This window comes from Colletes gigas, unplaced genomic scaffold (genome assembly GCF_013123115.1).
Source record: "Colletes gigas isolate AHSC1104 unplaced genomic scaffold, ASM1312311v1 Colletes_gigas_Sc00076, whole genome shotgun sequence".
In the NCBI taxonomy this organism is placed as follows: Eukaryota; Metazoa; Arthropoda; class Insecta; order Hymenoptera; family Colletidae; genus Colletes; species Colletes gigas.
In genome coordinates, this window is record NW_025106705.1 from 12,602 (window position 1) to 28,245 (window position 15,644).

General features: G+C 38.4%; 1 protein-coding gene across 2 annotated transcripts in view; it reads right to left on the reverse strand.

The window, feature by feature from the left end:
- Positions 1-1,402: 1,402 nt before the first annotated feature.
- LOC122403822 (lateral signaling target protein 2 homolog) overlaps positions 1,403-15,644 on the reverse strand; it is a 47,820-nt gene continuing 33,578 nt past the window's right edge. Inside the window, exons 3-6 of one of the 2 annotated variants that reach the window (XM_043407572.1) lie at positions 12,918-13,262; positions 7,131-9,496; positions 5,546-5,832; positions 1,403-4,981 (exon numbers count right to left, since the gene is read on the reverse strand). In XM_043407572.1, the coding sequence (XP_043263507.1) occupies positions 4,701-4,981; positions 5,546-5,832; positions 7,131-9,496; positions 12,918-13,262 (3,279 nt within the window). In that variant the 3' untranslated portion in view covers positions 1,403-4,700. Of the gene's footprint in view, positions 4,982-5,545; positions 5,833-7,130; positions 9,497-12,917; positions 13,275-15,644 lie in introns of both variants that reach the window. The other variant, XM_043407571.1, reaches the window with a different exon arrangement.

Here is a 15,644-nt window from a genome sequence, read left to right on the forward strand (position 1 = left end):
TGTTGTTTCCCGACTGCCAACGGTAATCTATTCGTCATGTTTCTTTCGCTTTTAAATTTACTTTCTTCTACGGACGTTTGCTTGACCGGTCAACTAATTTGACACCCGCTATAAAATCATTCACGCGAACGGTGAAAACGGATCGAAGGATCGAGAGGGCTCCGTCTAAGCAACGACGCTATATGTATCTACCAGCAGAAGAGTTTGTGTCGGTTTCCTGGAGTAGGATTCGTGCAAAATCGCGTCAAGGAGCAAGAAACTTATTGTCACGTAAATTTGGCACAGAAGCTAATATGTGCCATTGCACATGTACGCTACGAACGATTCATTGTATCGCAGGACATCTGATGCTCGAAAATCGTCTTCTGAGATTCTTCGAAGCTCTGGCGGGCTTCCAATCGGGCTTCCAACTAGCCAAGGCGTGTGTTTGGATACGGTGAAACGCAAGATCGCTTTCTCCCTTCGTTCGACGATAATTCTTTGACGTTTCGTAGAAAGGTCTTAACTGAACATTGATTCCAAGTCAGAATTTTTCTCTATAATGGTAACAATTGCTTATTGTAACATTTCAACGTTTACGCGTGACATTAACCTCTCGCACTATGTTCAGAGTTGTTCACGCGTCGGTACAGCAGTTTCACCATGTTTGTATATGTTTCTGTACACGGATATAATCGTTGCAATACAACGTTAACATAAAAACTAAATATTTCAAGACCTTTAGATACGACAATTACGGTTTATCCAGTTAATTAAAATCATCGTGGCCTAAAAATAAATAACTTAACTTGAATTGCTAACATCTTGAAATAGCTGGCAGGAGAGTAATTATCGTTAATCGAAGCAATGTTATTTGTGTTTTATATAAACTATACAAGGTCTGAATAGTGTGGAGTCTATATACTTTGGAAAATATACATTTCGCCCGATATATTATAGCACAAGGGGTTGCACGAACCATTGTCATCTTGACTCGGCCCTTTCTACCAAACATCAAATAATTACGTTAAAAACTCTCCGCATCGCAGTTCGAACGTGAGTGAACTATAAACCAGGGTTGGGGAACCTGCAGAATGTGACCCGTCGAGGCGTTCAGCGCGGATTTCTCGCATATTTCGTTAATCGTGCGTTTATACCATTTATAGGTTATAAGTTTACAACAGGGCGAGAACTATCCGAACAATTTAATAACCGAACATTTTATAAGTATTTGAATGCTACGAATGTACTATTTTTCCACGAGAAGAAGGCACAGCGTACTTGCATCCCCACCTCTGTTGCAGTCCGCTGACTCACAGGCATTGGTCGAAAACGTTGACGAAGATCGGTGACAGCCAATCAGCGGACTGCAGCAAGAGTGGGGATGCAACCACGCTGTGCCTTCTTCTCGTGGAAGGACCTGTACTTCGAATATCACTATTCGCCGTTATTCAAATATCAAAGTATTCGTATACTCGCGCCAGGACAGGGACTACTTGATTCATAATCAACGTCTACTAAAATTTATATTCAAATACAGAAAAATTCGACAAAGTAGTCCTGATCCTAGTCCTAGCTCGTAACTGTCGTATAAAAATACGTAGATTAAAAGATCGTTCGCTGATTTACGGGTTCCTAGAAAGGCATTAACTTATATTCAGGTAAGTATCTCGTTATAATTTCGTCAAATTGTATTGTAGATGAGTGTGCGGCTTTGTGAGAAATCCATGAAGCGATACACAGCCTTCCAGCGACGGAAGGTTCCCCACCACTGCTCTAAACTGTGCTACTTTGTTTTTCTCAGGAGGGGGATGCGCATGTGACCGAACAACAACGTTGCTTAGAATGCACACCGACGCTAATGTATCGTCTACGACGATGTGCAACGCGTAAGATAGACGCGACATTCGAAACGAAAGTGTTTCGTCGAGACGATGGTAACGATTACAATCACGTTTTGTCTACGCATCTCTTCTTTCTAGTTTGATATCAACAATTTAAAAATCGCTTGAATCACTATTGACGATCGAACGTTTGATATAGTTAAGGTCAGACGCAATACAAGGATTTTCTTTATCAGTCTACGGATAATAATCCCCTTCTCGTCGACTTTCGAACAGTGTTCCTTGAAACCTTTCTTTTCTTTTAGCTATCTTATTAAAGATTCCTGCGTTTACCTAAAAAGAGTATATTCCAAAATTAAATACATATGTACGTATGTATATGTATATATATAAATACAAATATCTCTATTTTACAACGCAATGTACCGAAATATTCTTCAGCTCTCGCAATTATACATATAGTTTATACGACATCGACGGTCCTTATTCTCTTTCTCACAAAGCGATTAAATCTGATCCAGTCGAGAACACGGGCTGCACTGTGTTTACACAGAACAGATTGTACAATGTAGGCATAATTATAGAGATGAATTCGATTTGGGGGGGGATTTAGTAAAAAGAACTTATGCAAACATTTTTCCCTGTTTGGTATTATTCTTGAATTGCAGCTATTTTTGTGTCGTACCAGTCGTTTGTCAATTACTTATAGAAAGCACTGTTGAAAATTTTCAATAGAGTGCAGATTACAAAATTCATTATTGTTTATCTTGGATGCTTTCAACGTGTTTTTCCTAACTTTTTGTAAATACACTTTTTTTTTTTATAAGGTACAAGGAATAGGATTTTTTCATGTAATCTGCATAACTAAAACTCTTTACAGAACATTATGAAAATGTGCAAACACACATACACGCAAAGAATCATACACGAAGGTTCAAAGTTTTACCCTACACAGGCACAAAAAAGGCTGTAATTCAAAAACAAGATCGCACGCGCGAAAACATTTGAAAAGAAATCTTCTGGTCGTTCTAACATTCGGAATTCACCTCGAAAGTTACACCCACAATTTATTACAGCATTTACAAAGAAACCGAACGATCCTCGTGCGATCAAAGCATGACACGATGAGACATTCTATTGCTTATATTAAATGAACACACCTAACGGAAGTAGATAAGATATAAACGGAACTTCGATGAAGAGAATTGACAAAAGAGACAGAGACGAACTCGATTTACAATACAAGGAATATTCTGTACAATATCGCGTTATCCTAGGATAAAAGCAACTGCGTTTCTTTTTTTTTTTTTTTTTTTAGTTTTGTTTTCTCTTTTTATTCAGTACGATTCCAGTACGAGCGATTTGGAAATCGACTCCTTTAAAAATGTTTGACCACGACGTGAAAAAATATTTGCGATCGACGCCGGATATATCTAACATTACGATTTAAGTGCACGTAAGTGTACAAATCAACGCAAAGAATTCGAGGATGATGTCGATATTGTTTCGATTTTTCATTTATTCCTTTTATCCGATTCACATTTGACTACGAACAGTCCATAAATTTACACCTGTTCGTAATGAAATATACATATTTATCGAGCGGAGAAAAATAAGGGACATGTATATTTTTTGATCTCCAACCCCTCGAGTTTAAACATTTTTGATTGACTATTATTTTTAATTAGTTTCGCACGAATTCGTGACATTTAGTCTGTACCCAGTGGAATTCACATATTTTTTCATGAAAAAATACCTTAATTTTGAATTCATCTATACAGAATGAGACCGTTGATCTGTAAATGAATTTTTTTTCAGAAAGTAAACGAAGGAACCAATGCGGTGATTAAAAGGAAAATGGTTAATAAATTTTGTATGTACCATTTTGTTTCTCTCTCTCTCTCTCTTTCTATTCATCTGTTACAGTTTGCTTAATGTCTAGCGGCCAACTAATCCGATTTTAAAATCAGTACGTCATCTATTTTCAAACTGATCACAGAAGATGTATCTCTTTTACTATTCGTGAGTTTTCTTTCATTATATAAAATAATATTTTCACTAAGTTTGATCGACGACTATGATTATAACATTTTAAATAATCCTACTGGCATCCGGAATGGTTTAAAATAACGAGTCACCATTGAATCAACGAATATTTCTATTTTTGGTCACTATAATTTTGAGAAATGTCGAAGACATTTCTAGACATTAAAAACTGGCATGACAGTCAACGTGTTGACTATACGTGAAATCCCTAATATACATATACTATCACTCAGGGTTTACCACATGCGAGGTACTCATTAACTCTAAAAATGAGAGAATACGACGTGTAAAATGTTGTTTCATGTAGTTTTTTTACTACGAACAAAATCATGAACATAAAAAATATTGTAAACAAGTGAATTCGAATAGAAAACCACGAAACATTCGACTAATAAACTTTCTCGTATCTTTGATAGATTTCAAAATAATTTCGCTTCTTTAAACTCGAGTTTCTTCGATAAAAAAATAAAAAAAAAAAAAAAAAAAAAAAATTATACATGCCCTTGGGCCTCCTGTTACACAAATATGCAACGTTTTCTAGCTGACTACGATCGTTCGACGAGTCCGGATTAAGTCAAAATCGGAAAAATACCACACCACTGGATTTTCCATATATCTTCGTATGCGAGTATGTATGCTTAATACATACATATTATACTTCGTAACGTTTATCTAAGCGACGGACACCGAAACAACGTATCCCTATCAGAAGATGGATAACGAATGATCTGCGTGCGGGTACACGGCTCAATGTCAGGAGAATATTAATAAGAACGTTATTGAACGAAGAATAACGATTCCCTAAGTTATACCGTGGTATTCTGGTAATGTTCAGCTCGCGGGCGTTACTTGGGAAACGGTGAACGGCGTCACCTGATAGAGAAAACACCTGTTGCACACTCTTACGGGTTTTGTGTGACCGTAACGAGGCAGGGGAACGTTGTTGCTGCTGCAACGACCGCAGAACACCTTGCCGCAGTTTCTGCAATGATGCCTTCGTCGCACCACGGTGAATCCTGCCTGACAAGCCATACACCTTGGCGCGTCGTTGTCGGGAATCCAGGCTGGCGCCCTCTCCACGCACTCTTCTCCACGTTCGGTTACAGGAGAAACTGTAAACAAAAATCCTCTGTACACTGACTGGTTCTATTATTTTGTTAACCCTCAGGAGATCTTTAGGTATTTTTCTATCCAAAACCGTTCTTATTCATTTAGGAACGAATGCAATTATGGACAAAACTATAATGAAATTTGTATAAGTATGTTTGTTTTCTGTTAGTGAATAGGTATCGATGATGGCATGGTTAAACAACGACATAACGCAACGTGTCGATTGTCGCTTGTTCTTGCATCGTGTCCGGCGTGCGAGTCGAGTTGCGTCGATGCGAAATCACGTCTATGCGGTGGTTTTATATTCTTGCATTATTATACGTTTATATATTATAGCTATTCTTAGTCTGTGTGTGTTAGTGGTTTGTATAATGTATTAATATCCCGAGTGAGAAACAATCTGACATTTTCCTTTCTTTAACATATTTTTGTTTATATGTTTATATCATATTTATCCAGAAGACCGTCAATGTATGGTGAAACAAAGAGGACCGCCCGAGGGTTAAATACCTGTTGTAAGATTTTCAGATTTTCTAACAAGCGCGTAATTAGAAATTGACACGTACTAGGATTTTGGTCATTCGTTGCTGGAGTCTCTTCTAAATCCTCTTCGTATTCCTGCAACGAATCTTGTCGTTCGCGATCGATACCCGTATCGTTTAAAGGACTCGTCGTCTGATTATCCGTCGTTAAACTTTCATCTTTCGTCTCTCCGTCCTCTACGGTTTGACTACTGTTCATAAGGAACACGCACTTTAAAATATTGCGCAGATCCGATGCAAAGTTCGTCTGCAACTGATCAGCCACCCCTGCTATGCACACGAACAGTCGATGGACAAGATCTTCCGACGATCTGAAACAGTATCAGCAATCTATGTAACCAATTATTTAACCAACAACAAGAAAGTACACGTAAATACTATTCAACAGAGTGAATAAAATTTCTTTCCTTCAATTTTTCAAGATAATATTAACATCAAGCTCATATAATATTATATTTACTGCTCATGCATTATTTTCATTCCATTTTGAATTTGTATAACTTACAAATTTATAAATTACACTTTTTGGGGAACCCAATCCGATCTTTGATCAATCTCTACATATAACGTCTCAAAAATAATCAGATTCTTCGGTGGTTCTTAACCTGGCTTCAAAGGGGCTGTAGAACTTACACATTGAAATTTTAAATATTTATTATGACAGCTATTATGCTAAAATATATCTTTTTCTTAGCTAAACTAACAATATAGAAAATAAATGTAACGGTTGACGTCTATGTAAACTTTTAAATGCTGATAAAAGTATTGTAAAATGGAACAGATGGATAAAGTGGAACACAAATATTTCTCTTAGATAAACGGTTCGAAACGAAAGATTTCGAACATACAAGTTTCAATATTTAACCAACTTGATAACTATTTCTTTTTCCCTGGTTATCAGAGAACTACTAAGGTAAGTATTTCAGTTGATGGTTCTTACATTATATTTTGGGAGAGGCAAAACTTTTTGAAAAGAGAAAAATGAAAGTATTTAGTACATACTTATTTTTGTTTAAATAATTAGGTTGAACAGTAGTATGTCAATTATTATTCTAGTTTCTTAAAAAATTTTAACTGTTTAATCTGTGGGATATGTACCTACGTTTGTCATTGCAACAAACTATTATGTGTTAACTAAGCATGTGTAATGAAGGTAAAAACAAGATTGTTTTATAATTTTGTCGCGAACTGTAAATTCTATCGAAAATGCAGACCCAGCCAAGATTAAACTAGTTGATTTTAGAAAGAAAAATTTGCTACAATTGAAACTAAAAAAAAACAGAGGATTCTGATGTTCCTCATAAGCTTATCCTCGTATTATAGAGCCAACTTGTGATTTTATTCTGTTCTGTGCATTATACCTAAGCAAGTCAGGATTTCTAACATTGTTAGTTTCAAGCGTTGCATTTACTAAATCTTCTGTAACTTTGTAATTTTTGCAAATTTCACTTCAATATTTTAGGGGGTCATTCTTAAAACCCCAAAAATTGAAAAGAGATAAAAAAAATTCGATTATTTCAATCAGTCACAGTGGTTTGCCCCCTTAATAGAAAAGATTGGTTGAGAATCACCGCCATAAGAGTAAAAGTCGTGGAAAAATGATTTTTACCGAAATTTCGCTCGAATCTGATTCCTATTCGCGATCTCGGCGGCTTGCATCGCCAGTGCGATCTCCTCGTCGTCCTGACAGTCGCTCTGGAACTCGCTGGTCTCTGAGCTCGAGTCGCAATAGCTGGAACAACTGGAGCTGGACGCGACGTCCGGTTTGCGAATCAACGAATGATCTGTATTGAAAGACTGTGTTCCGGGGACTGCCGATGCGTTTACCAGTCTTATCGCTCGTGTGGTTCTCTGTGTATTATTGTCTTTTGTTGCATTCTGCGTCCCGTAAGAAATGTTCTGAGGTATCATGGGTGAAACTGGCTCCGTCACCAGGCCACTCTTGTCCGTCCTTGGTCCCAAACCGTCGTTCATCAGTTCGTTCGGACTTCTGTTTCCCAATTTCCTCTTGGTCTGTTCCGAGCGCGGATTGACGCGTTCCTGCTGCTTGTCCCTCTTCTCGAGATCCCTCCTCTTCATTCGACTGATTTGCTCCGACCTGGATCTCCTGTGATCCAGAAGCTTCCGATTCTGCGGCGACAAGTTTCTCTGAGCCTTCGAGGCGACGCTGCAGGTTCGTTGGCCGGACGCCGGCGCGCCGCGGGTCTCGAAATGCTGCAACCTCGGGCTGGCGCGCGGACTATGGCTACCAAAGTTTGGCATTTGCCTGGTGTTCTGGCTAGGATGCAAACTGGCCCCGTAGCTGATCAATCTGGGGTTCAAGCAACGATCCGTCGAGTTCGACCTGGAGCTCTCCGTGCTCGTGGCGGACCGTACGTTCGGAAAATTTGTCGTTCTGCTCTCCTGCATCGCCCGATGAACGATCTGCCCGTTGTTCCTCTCGTGTTTGCGCTGATGACGTCGCTTCTGCTTCTCGTACCTGACTTTCCTCGACGCCATCTTGTCCTGCGCGTACTGCTCGATCTTCGTGCCGATCTTCCCGATGTTCTGCGACGTGGACGGACAATTCTCGCACTTCAGGTCGCTCCAGAACTCCTTCCTGGACGTGGACGCATCGATGTTCAGATTCAGATTCTCCCAATTCTCGGTGTAATTGATCTGAAAGCTCGACTGGTTTGAATCGCACACGGATATGTGACCGTTACCGTACGCGACGCCGACGAACTCCTCGTTCGTTCCGTCGAAGTTCGACGATATCCTTGGAATGTTTTTCGCGGCCTCCGTGCTGGCCGAGTGCAGATTGTACACTTCGATGGAATGGTCCAGCGACGACACGGTTTTCACGCTTCTCAGGCTACAGACGCACGAATTGTCGGAGATCGTGGAGCTCTTCCTCTTGGGCGAGTTGAGATTCGAGCAAGAGTAGCTGGTGTTCTCTTGCGTGTCCTCGTCGTCCAAGTTCTGCTCGTCGTGGTGTATCTCGTTGGCGAACGTTTTCTTCTCTTCCGGGCTCTTGTCGTAGAGACTGGTGTTCTCCGACGATATCACCGTGCAGATACCCGAGTCCGTCTGCTCCGACATCTCGTTCTGACAGTCGCCGTCCAGCAGAAGGTTCGACAGGGTCTTGTTCGCCTCGGATATCAACTTCTTCGAGTCCAGGTCTGGCAGTGAGTTCTGTATGTGCACCGTCTCGCCCGTCACGTTGTTCTCGTGCGAGACCTGATTGAGCAGATACTGCGTCTGAGGTATCTCGATGTTCTCGGAGCCGCCTAGCATCTCCGATATATCCGTGGTCATGAATTCGTCCTGTTGCTTGTGCAGATGATTGTTGCACTGGCTCTCGCTGGTACTGGACACACTACTCTCGTCAGCGTTCCGAGCCGCGCTGCCTTGCTCCATGAAAACAGGACTTGCGTTCTCCTCGTCCCTTCTCGAGCAAGGACTCCCGTCGCAGGATTGACCTCTGCTGTTCGAATCGTAAGATTTCTTAACGTTGTATCGCACTTCGTTACCGACACAATCCCGTTCACACAATGTCCTCGAGCCACCGTTGCACCTAACAACACTTTCCTCGTACCTGTCCGTTGTAACGCTCACGCGATTAGGCCCGGTTTCCGTGATATTTATCCTCGTTTCTCTGTGCCTATCCTCTAACCGATCGGTCCTTCTCTCTGCCGAACGATCGACGTTCTCTTCCGTCAATGTTTCAATTACGTCGTTCGCCACCTCGTCCATATTGTTTCCCGTATTCCTCGTCACTGTGTAAAAATCTACGATGAAGTCTTTGCAGTTCGGATAACCGGTATAAAAATTGTGAACGAACTCCTCCAGGTCTGGTATGTCCTGGCACGCAGACTTTGACGACTGCGTGATAGGACCCGACGGTTCCTCGTTCGAGCACAACAGTTTCTCCAACATGTACAGCTCGCGATTATTTAACGTCCACAGAAGCTCTCTTATTTTTAGAAGAAGCGTCTGAAACAAAAACATTAAACATTGGTATTGCTGTTGTTGCGTAATGCTTGTTGGAGAGCGATAAGCACGATAAAGGTTTAGATTGGCATTGACTTTCGCGTAACGGGGTCAGTCTGGTAATTTCGAATCAAAAAATCGACTGCTTTTGTTTAATATTCAAGTCTGAAAAGCATCGTTGCGAAAAGAACCGAACCTTTTATTTGTTTTAAAGGGATAAGCCTAAATTTTAAAGTTTACTTTTGAAAGAATAACAAAAGAGGCCTAAAAAATCCATATCTAGACCGGAATACACCCTCTTAATGGACTTTCTAATGGTCTCTTATAAATTTTTATTAAAAGTGGATATTTCTTTTTTTCATTCAGTTTGAATCCTTACTTTTAACTATATGTTTCAAAAGTATTCACAATTTTTTTATACGAAAATGTTAAACATTATAGGAGTTATAATTTGGTGAATCAAATTTGAAGAGAATCTTCGACGCAAGTATCTTTAATCACTAAATGTAAAGAAGATCATAAAAAGTCAATAACAGTAGAGTTCCGATTACCCGACACCCGATTATCCGGAATGTCAGAATAACCGGCATATTTACCTCGACTATTCTTCGGTAAATGATACGGAGTATATTTCACACAGACGAAGTCACAGCCATATGCATCTAGCAGTGACGTCGATACTAAACAGTTGACAAATAAAGCGTAGGAATTTTATATAGTTTACTTTTTATTAATAAATTGTATTACTACATTATCCATGGTTGTGTTTATTAAAAATAAAAAACGAATTTTTAAGAAAAATCGACCGGGGGTACGTGCAGAAATTTTTCGGCAAAATTTCAAATCATTCTGAAAAAATTATTTTTGGTTGCAGGGGTCAATTACAATCACTTTTGGTGAATAGACATACGCTCGAAATCCTACGCACTTTGGAGGAAAAAATTCCTCACTGAAAATATAATATGTAGCCAGAAGTGGAACCCCGCATGCGAATATTAAAAAGATCATAATTTCTGAACGGATTGGAGGATTTTAATGTTTCAAAATACAAATAACGCGTATTTTGACGAAGACTATGTAGAAATTCTAAAAATGCTCAAAAAGTTATTCCTTGACCACATAAACTGAGAAAAACCACATAAAAATGGTCCAATTTTCAAACAGCCATAACTCCTACAATAGCGAATATATTTCATTGAAATTTTGAGGGGAACTAAAGTTCATGGATACCTACAAAAAAGTATTAAACTACTTTTCCGTAGCGCGTCATATAAATTTATTAAAAATCAAAAACGAATTTATAAGAAAAATCGACTGAGGGTAGGTACTGAAATTCGGCGAAAAATAAAAATTTCAAATTGTTCTGAAAAAATTATGTTCGTTTGCAGATGTCAATGACAATTATTTTGGGTGAATACACATACCCCCGAAATTCTACGCATTTTCGAGAAAAAGAATTCAGGAAGGCGGACAAATTTTTCGGCCTAATTGAAAAATTTCAAATCGTTCTAAAAAAATTATTTTCGATTGCAGGGGTCAATTACAATCATTTTTGGTAAGTAGACATACCCCCGAAATGATTCTGTAATTTCATTTTCTGTCTCACTTCCTCTTGTGTTCATTTCTGTAACCTGTTGGTAATGTTACAAATGACACGAAAATGGTAATGAGGCTGTAGATCCCCATAAAAATGAGGCGAAAAAATACACTACGAGACGAGGTCTACTCGTATACCTCGTCTGCGATTATATTTCTTGTATTGATCATTTCATACACAGTATGTCGGAAAAATAACGGAACTTTTTAATGAAAACTGCTAATGCCATCTATTGAAACAATATGTAACCTGAAAGCTGTATATTTCCTCTACAAAACAAAAGTATCATTATTGGAATCGACTAACGGATTGTCAAGCTATAACGGTTAAAGTGGCAGTACCTTCTGTCACTTCGTCACAGAAACACAATGGATCAAAGAGCAAATATTAAATTTTGTTTCAAGCTCGGGGAAACTTTTACAGAAACATTTGAATTCATGAAAAAAGTTTATGGTGATGATTGTTTATCCCGTATACGTGTGTTCGAATGGTATAAACGATTCCAGGACGGTCGTGATGCTTTGGAAGATGACCCAAAGCCAGGCCGGCCAAAAAAGGAAAATCGCCATGAGTTGGTGGAAAAAGTGCGTGAAATGATTACCTACGATGCGACTTCAAGTGTTAGATGGATGGTAGAGGTATTAAATACGACTAAAGGCATGATTCACGAAATTTTGACAAAGGACTTAAACAAACGGAAAGTCTATGTTCGATTTGTTCCTCACGCATTAAATGAGGACCAACAGATTGCTCGCGTTGAACATTGCAAGGGTCTTATTAAAACAGCCAGGCCGAACTGCACATTTCTGGAATCGATTGTGACTGGAGACGAGACTTGGTGCTTCAAGTACGATCCACAAACAAAGCACCAAAGTGCAACGTGGAAGTCCCCAGACTCTCCGAAATCGAAAAAATTGCGATACCAGAAGCCACGAGAGAAGACAATGTTGATCTGTTTTTATGATTCGAAAGATATTATACTTGGGGAATTCGTTCTACAGGGTGAAAGTGTCAATGGAGAATATTATCTGGGTGTTATGGAGCGTTTGTGGAAAAAAATCCAAAAAGGAAGTTGGTTTTTGTTGCACGATAATGCACCATCGCACAAGACTGTCGCTGTTCGTGAAGTTTTGGTGAAAAACAGGTCTGTGTGCTCCAACATCCTCCGTATTCGCCAGACTTATCTCGATGTGATTATTTTCTATTCCCAAAACTCAAACTGGCCATGAAAGGAACGTTTTATGACAGTGTTATACAAATCCAAGGCGCGGTGACAAGAGTCATTGAGACGATTTCGCAAAATGATATAAAAAAATCTATGCTGGCACTAGTCGAACGTGCCCAGCGGTGTATTGATGCAGAAGGGATGTATTGTGAATAAAAAAAAATAATTTTGGCAAAATAACTAATTTCCATATTTTAATTTAAAAAGTTCCGTTATTTTTCCGACATACTGTGTATGTAGGTATAGTCCAATTATTCAGTATATTTGATTTCTCGCCATTGCTTCAGTCCCGAGGATGCCGTATAATCGGAATTTTACTGTACTTGACTTTAAAATGTTATCAAATATTTAATTTTCAATAGTCACAATTCATACCGAATAGAATACTTTTTGATTATTTTATTTCCGATGAACTTTTTTAAATCCTTCGCTGGATGAATATGAATAACAAATGTCCTTCTTTGGCAAAAATATCTAAGAAACCATTAAAATATTGTGATCCAGGCAGAGATACTCCCTTATTGAATTAAAGTTGCCAAACTGACGAGAATCGTAAATAATTACCGATTGTTGCTAATTATGATCGTTGGAGGTACGCTTACCCTAAAAGGTCTAAACATTTCACTAATGTTGTCGGGGGAATTGAGGCACAACGGGCCTCCCGGCGGGGCCAAGAGACCGGAAACAATCGCCAAACGAGGAATAGTAAACATCAGGGCTGGCTCGTAATTATCCACGTCGGCCTGGCTGAGCAATCCGCGCTCGAGAGCTCTTTGCAGTGTCTCCGAAAATAAAACGCACACGAGTTCCTGCTGTTCGTACTCCTTCGTCGATTTCACCGGTACCATGGCGCCTACGTAGCACAATTCAAAATCGGCGAACAGTCGGTCGAAGATCTTCAACGACTCGATCAGCTTCTCCAGCAACGGATCCAACGGGTTTTGCGTCTGAAAAATGAACTGCCAATAGTAAAGTCAATTAACCGACGTTCCAATTAAACGACACCGTTGTTTACGTAAAAATTTCATCTTTAGATCTGGACGTATCATTCGTCCAACTATCGCAGTTTTTCTTTGAAAAATTCAACGAACGATGAATTATTCGCGCGCGACAATGTTGCCAGTTGGCAACGTTACGTTCTTTCTATTTTAATAAACAACATATAGCGAGGGATCGTAATGAACGTAAATTGTGTTGCATTTTAACAACGTGACACACGTTCGGCTTTCTTACTTTCTCTTACAAGGGGAGGTCATACCCTGTCAACCTGGGATTTCAACCAAATTTGGCAGAGTTGTTGGGGCTGATGTCCAAACGCATTCTGTAAAATACTAGACGTTTATGGCCAGCCATTTTGTTAAAAAATGGCATTAAAGTTTAAAATTTCGAAGTTGTCGGATCGACGTTTCTTTTTTTTTAAATTGTAGGTCTCGAAGAGGGGAACACAAAAGTCCAATACATTTTTGCCGTAACATCAATAATTTAAACAAAAATTTGAGTTTTTGTGACGGGATAAATACATATGTACCGTGTAGTTGTAGCGTATTTTCAACAGTCATTGTAGCCGTGGAGTTAGCGTCGAGGAATTCGGGTTGGAAGACTGGGGTTCGTCTCCCCGGAACTAGAACATTTTGTTTTTTTTCTTTTCTTCGCTTATTTTTGAATTTTTATTTATTTTTAATTTTAATTTTTAATATCATGGAAAAAGATGGCTATTACAAATAAATAAAATACTATTATGGTTATAAATGTTTATTTTCACACATACTTACAAACATATTCTCATATATATTTACATCTCACGTATAAATAAATACAAAAATTAGATATTTATTTCATACGGGTTTCGCAATGCATTGTATGATTTTTATCATAAAAACAGGAAAAACATAATGGTTTCATACACCAAGCGCATGTTATAAATGCTTGTTCTGTACAGCATTTTTTATTTCTTAGGTCGTGTGGAAAACATACTTGATTCACGTTACAAAAGATTTCTTTTTTATGATTCGGAGGGGTGAATTTAGACGCATACCATGCATATTTAATCATGTCGGTAAAAATTGGAGCAGATAATTGATAATGGATTATGGAATGTAATTTTATTATATCCTGTCTATTGGTTAATTCTCTGTTTTCGCGGATTAATGTTAGGGCGTTTTGGAGTCTTGAAAGAAAGTTCTTAACCTGTCTAAAAAAATACACGTCACACGGTTGGCAAATGGGTGTACATTTTGGTGGTATCACTTTTAACGTGCAGGTAGCCATATTTTTATCTTCCGGATCATAAAAGATCCTGTCATATAATGCTGGATTTGTTTGTCCACCCCACGAATCGATGACTAATAAGAATTTATTTGCTTTTACGTAAGGTTTTAATATATTTTCCAAAAATAATTGATAGGTATCAGATTGCAATTTCCCTGACTTTGTGCAAGTGGCATGTACATTGCCTAATTCTTCTTCTTGTTTTCGAACATCTACTGCTACCAGTGGTCCAAAAAATGCTGTACAGAACAAGCATTTATAACATGCGCTTGGTGTATGAAACCATTATGTTTTTCCTGTTTTTATGATAAAAATCATACAATGCATTGCGAAACCCGTATGAAATAAATATCTAATTTTTGTATTTATTTATACGTGAGATGTAAATATATATGAGAATATGTTTGTAAGTATGTGTGAAAATAAACATTTATAACCATAATAGTATTTTATTTATTTGTAATAGCCATCTTTTTCCATGATATTAAAAATTAAAATTAAAAATAAATAAAAATTCAAAAATAAGCGAAGAAAAGAAAAAAAACAAAATGTTCTAGTTCCGGGGAGACGAACCCCAGTCTTCCAACCCGAATTCCTCGACGCTAACTCCACGGCTACAATGACTGTTGAAAATACGCTACAACTACACGGTACATATGTATTTATCCCGTCACAAAAACTCAAATTTTTGTTTAAATTATTGATGTTACGGCAAAAATGTATTGGACTTTTGTGTTCCCCTCTTCGAGACCTACAATTTAAAAAAAAAGAAACGTCGATCCGACAACTTCGAAATTTTAAACTTTAATGCCATTTTTTAACAAAATGGCTGGCTATAAACGTCTAGTATTTTACAGAATGCGTTTGGACATCAGCCCCAACAACTCTGCCAAATTTGGTTGAAATCCCAGGTTGACAGGGTATGACCTCCCCTTGTTAGTTCGATTTTCAACGGAACATCTCGTGGACTTTCGTGTCTTGCGTTATTTACACGATGTTAATAATCGTATTCTTTGATACGAACAATTAAAATATGGTTCTACTTTTTTTAAATCAGTGTG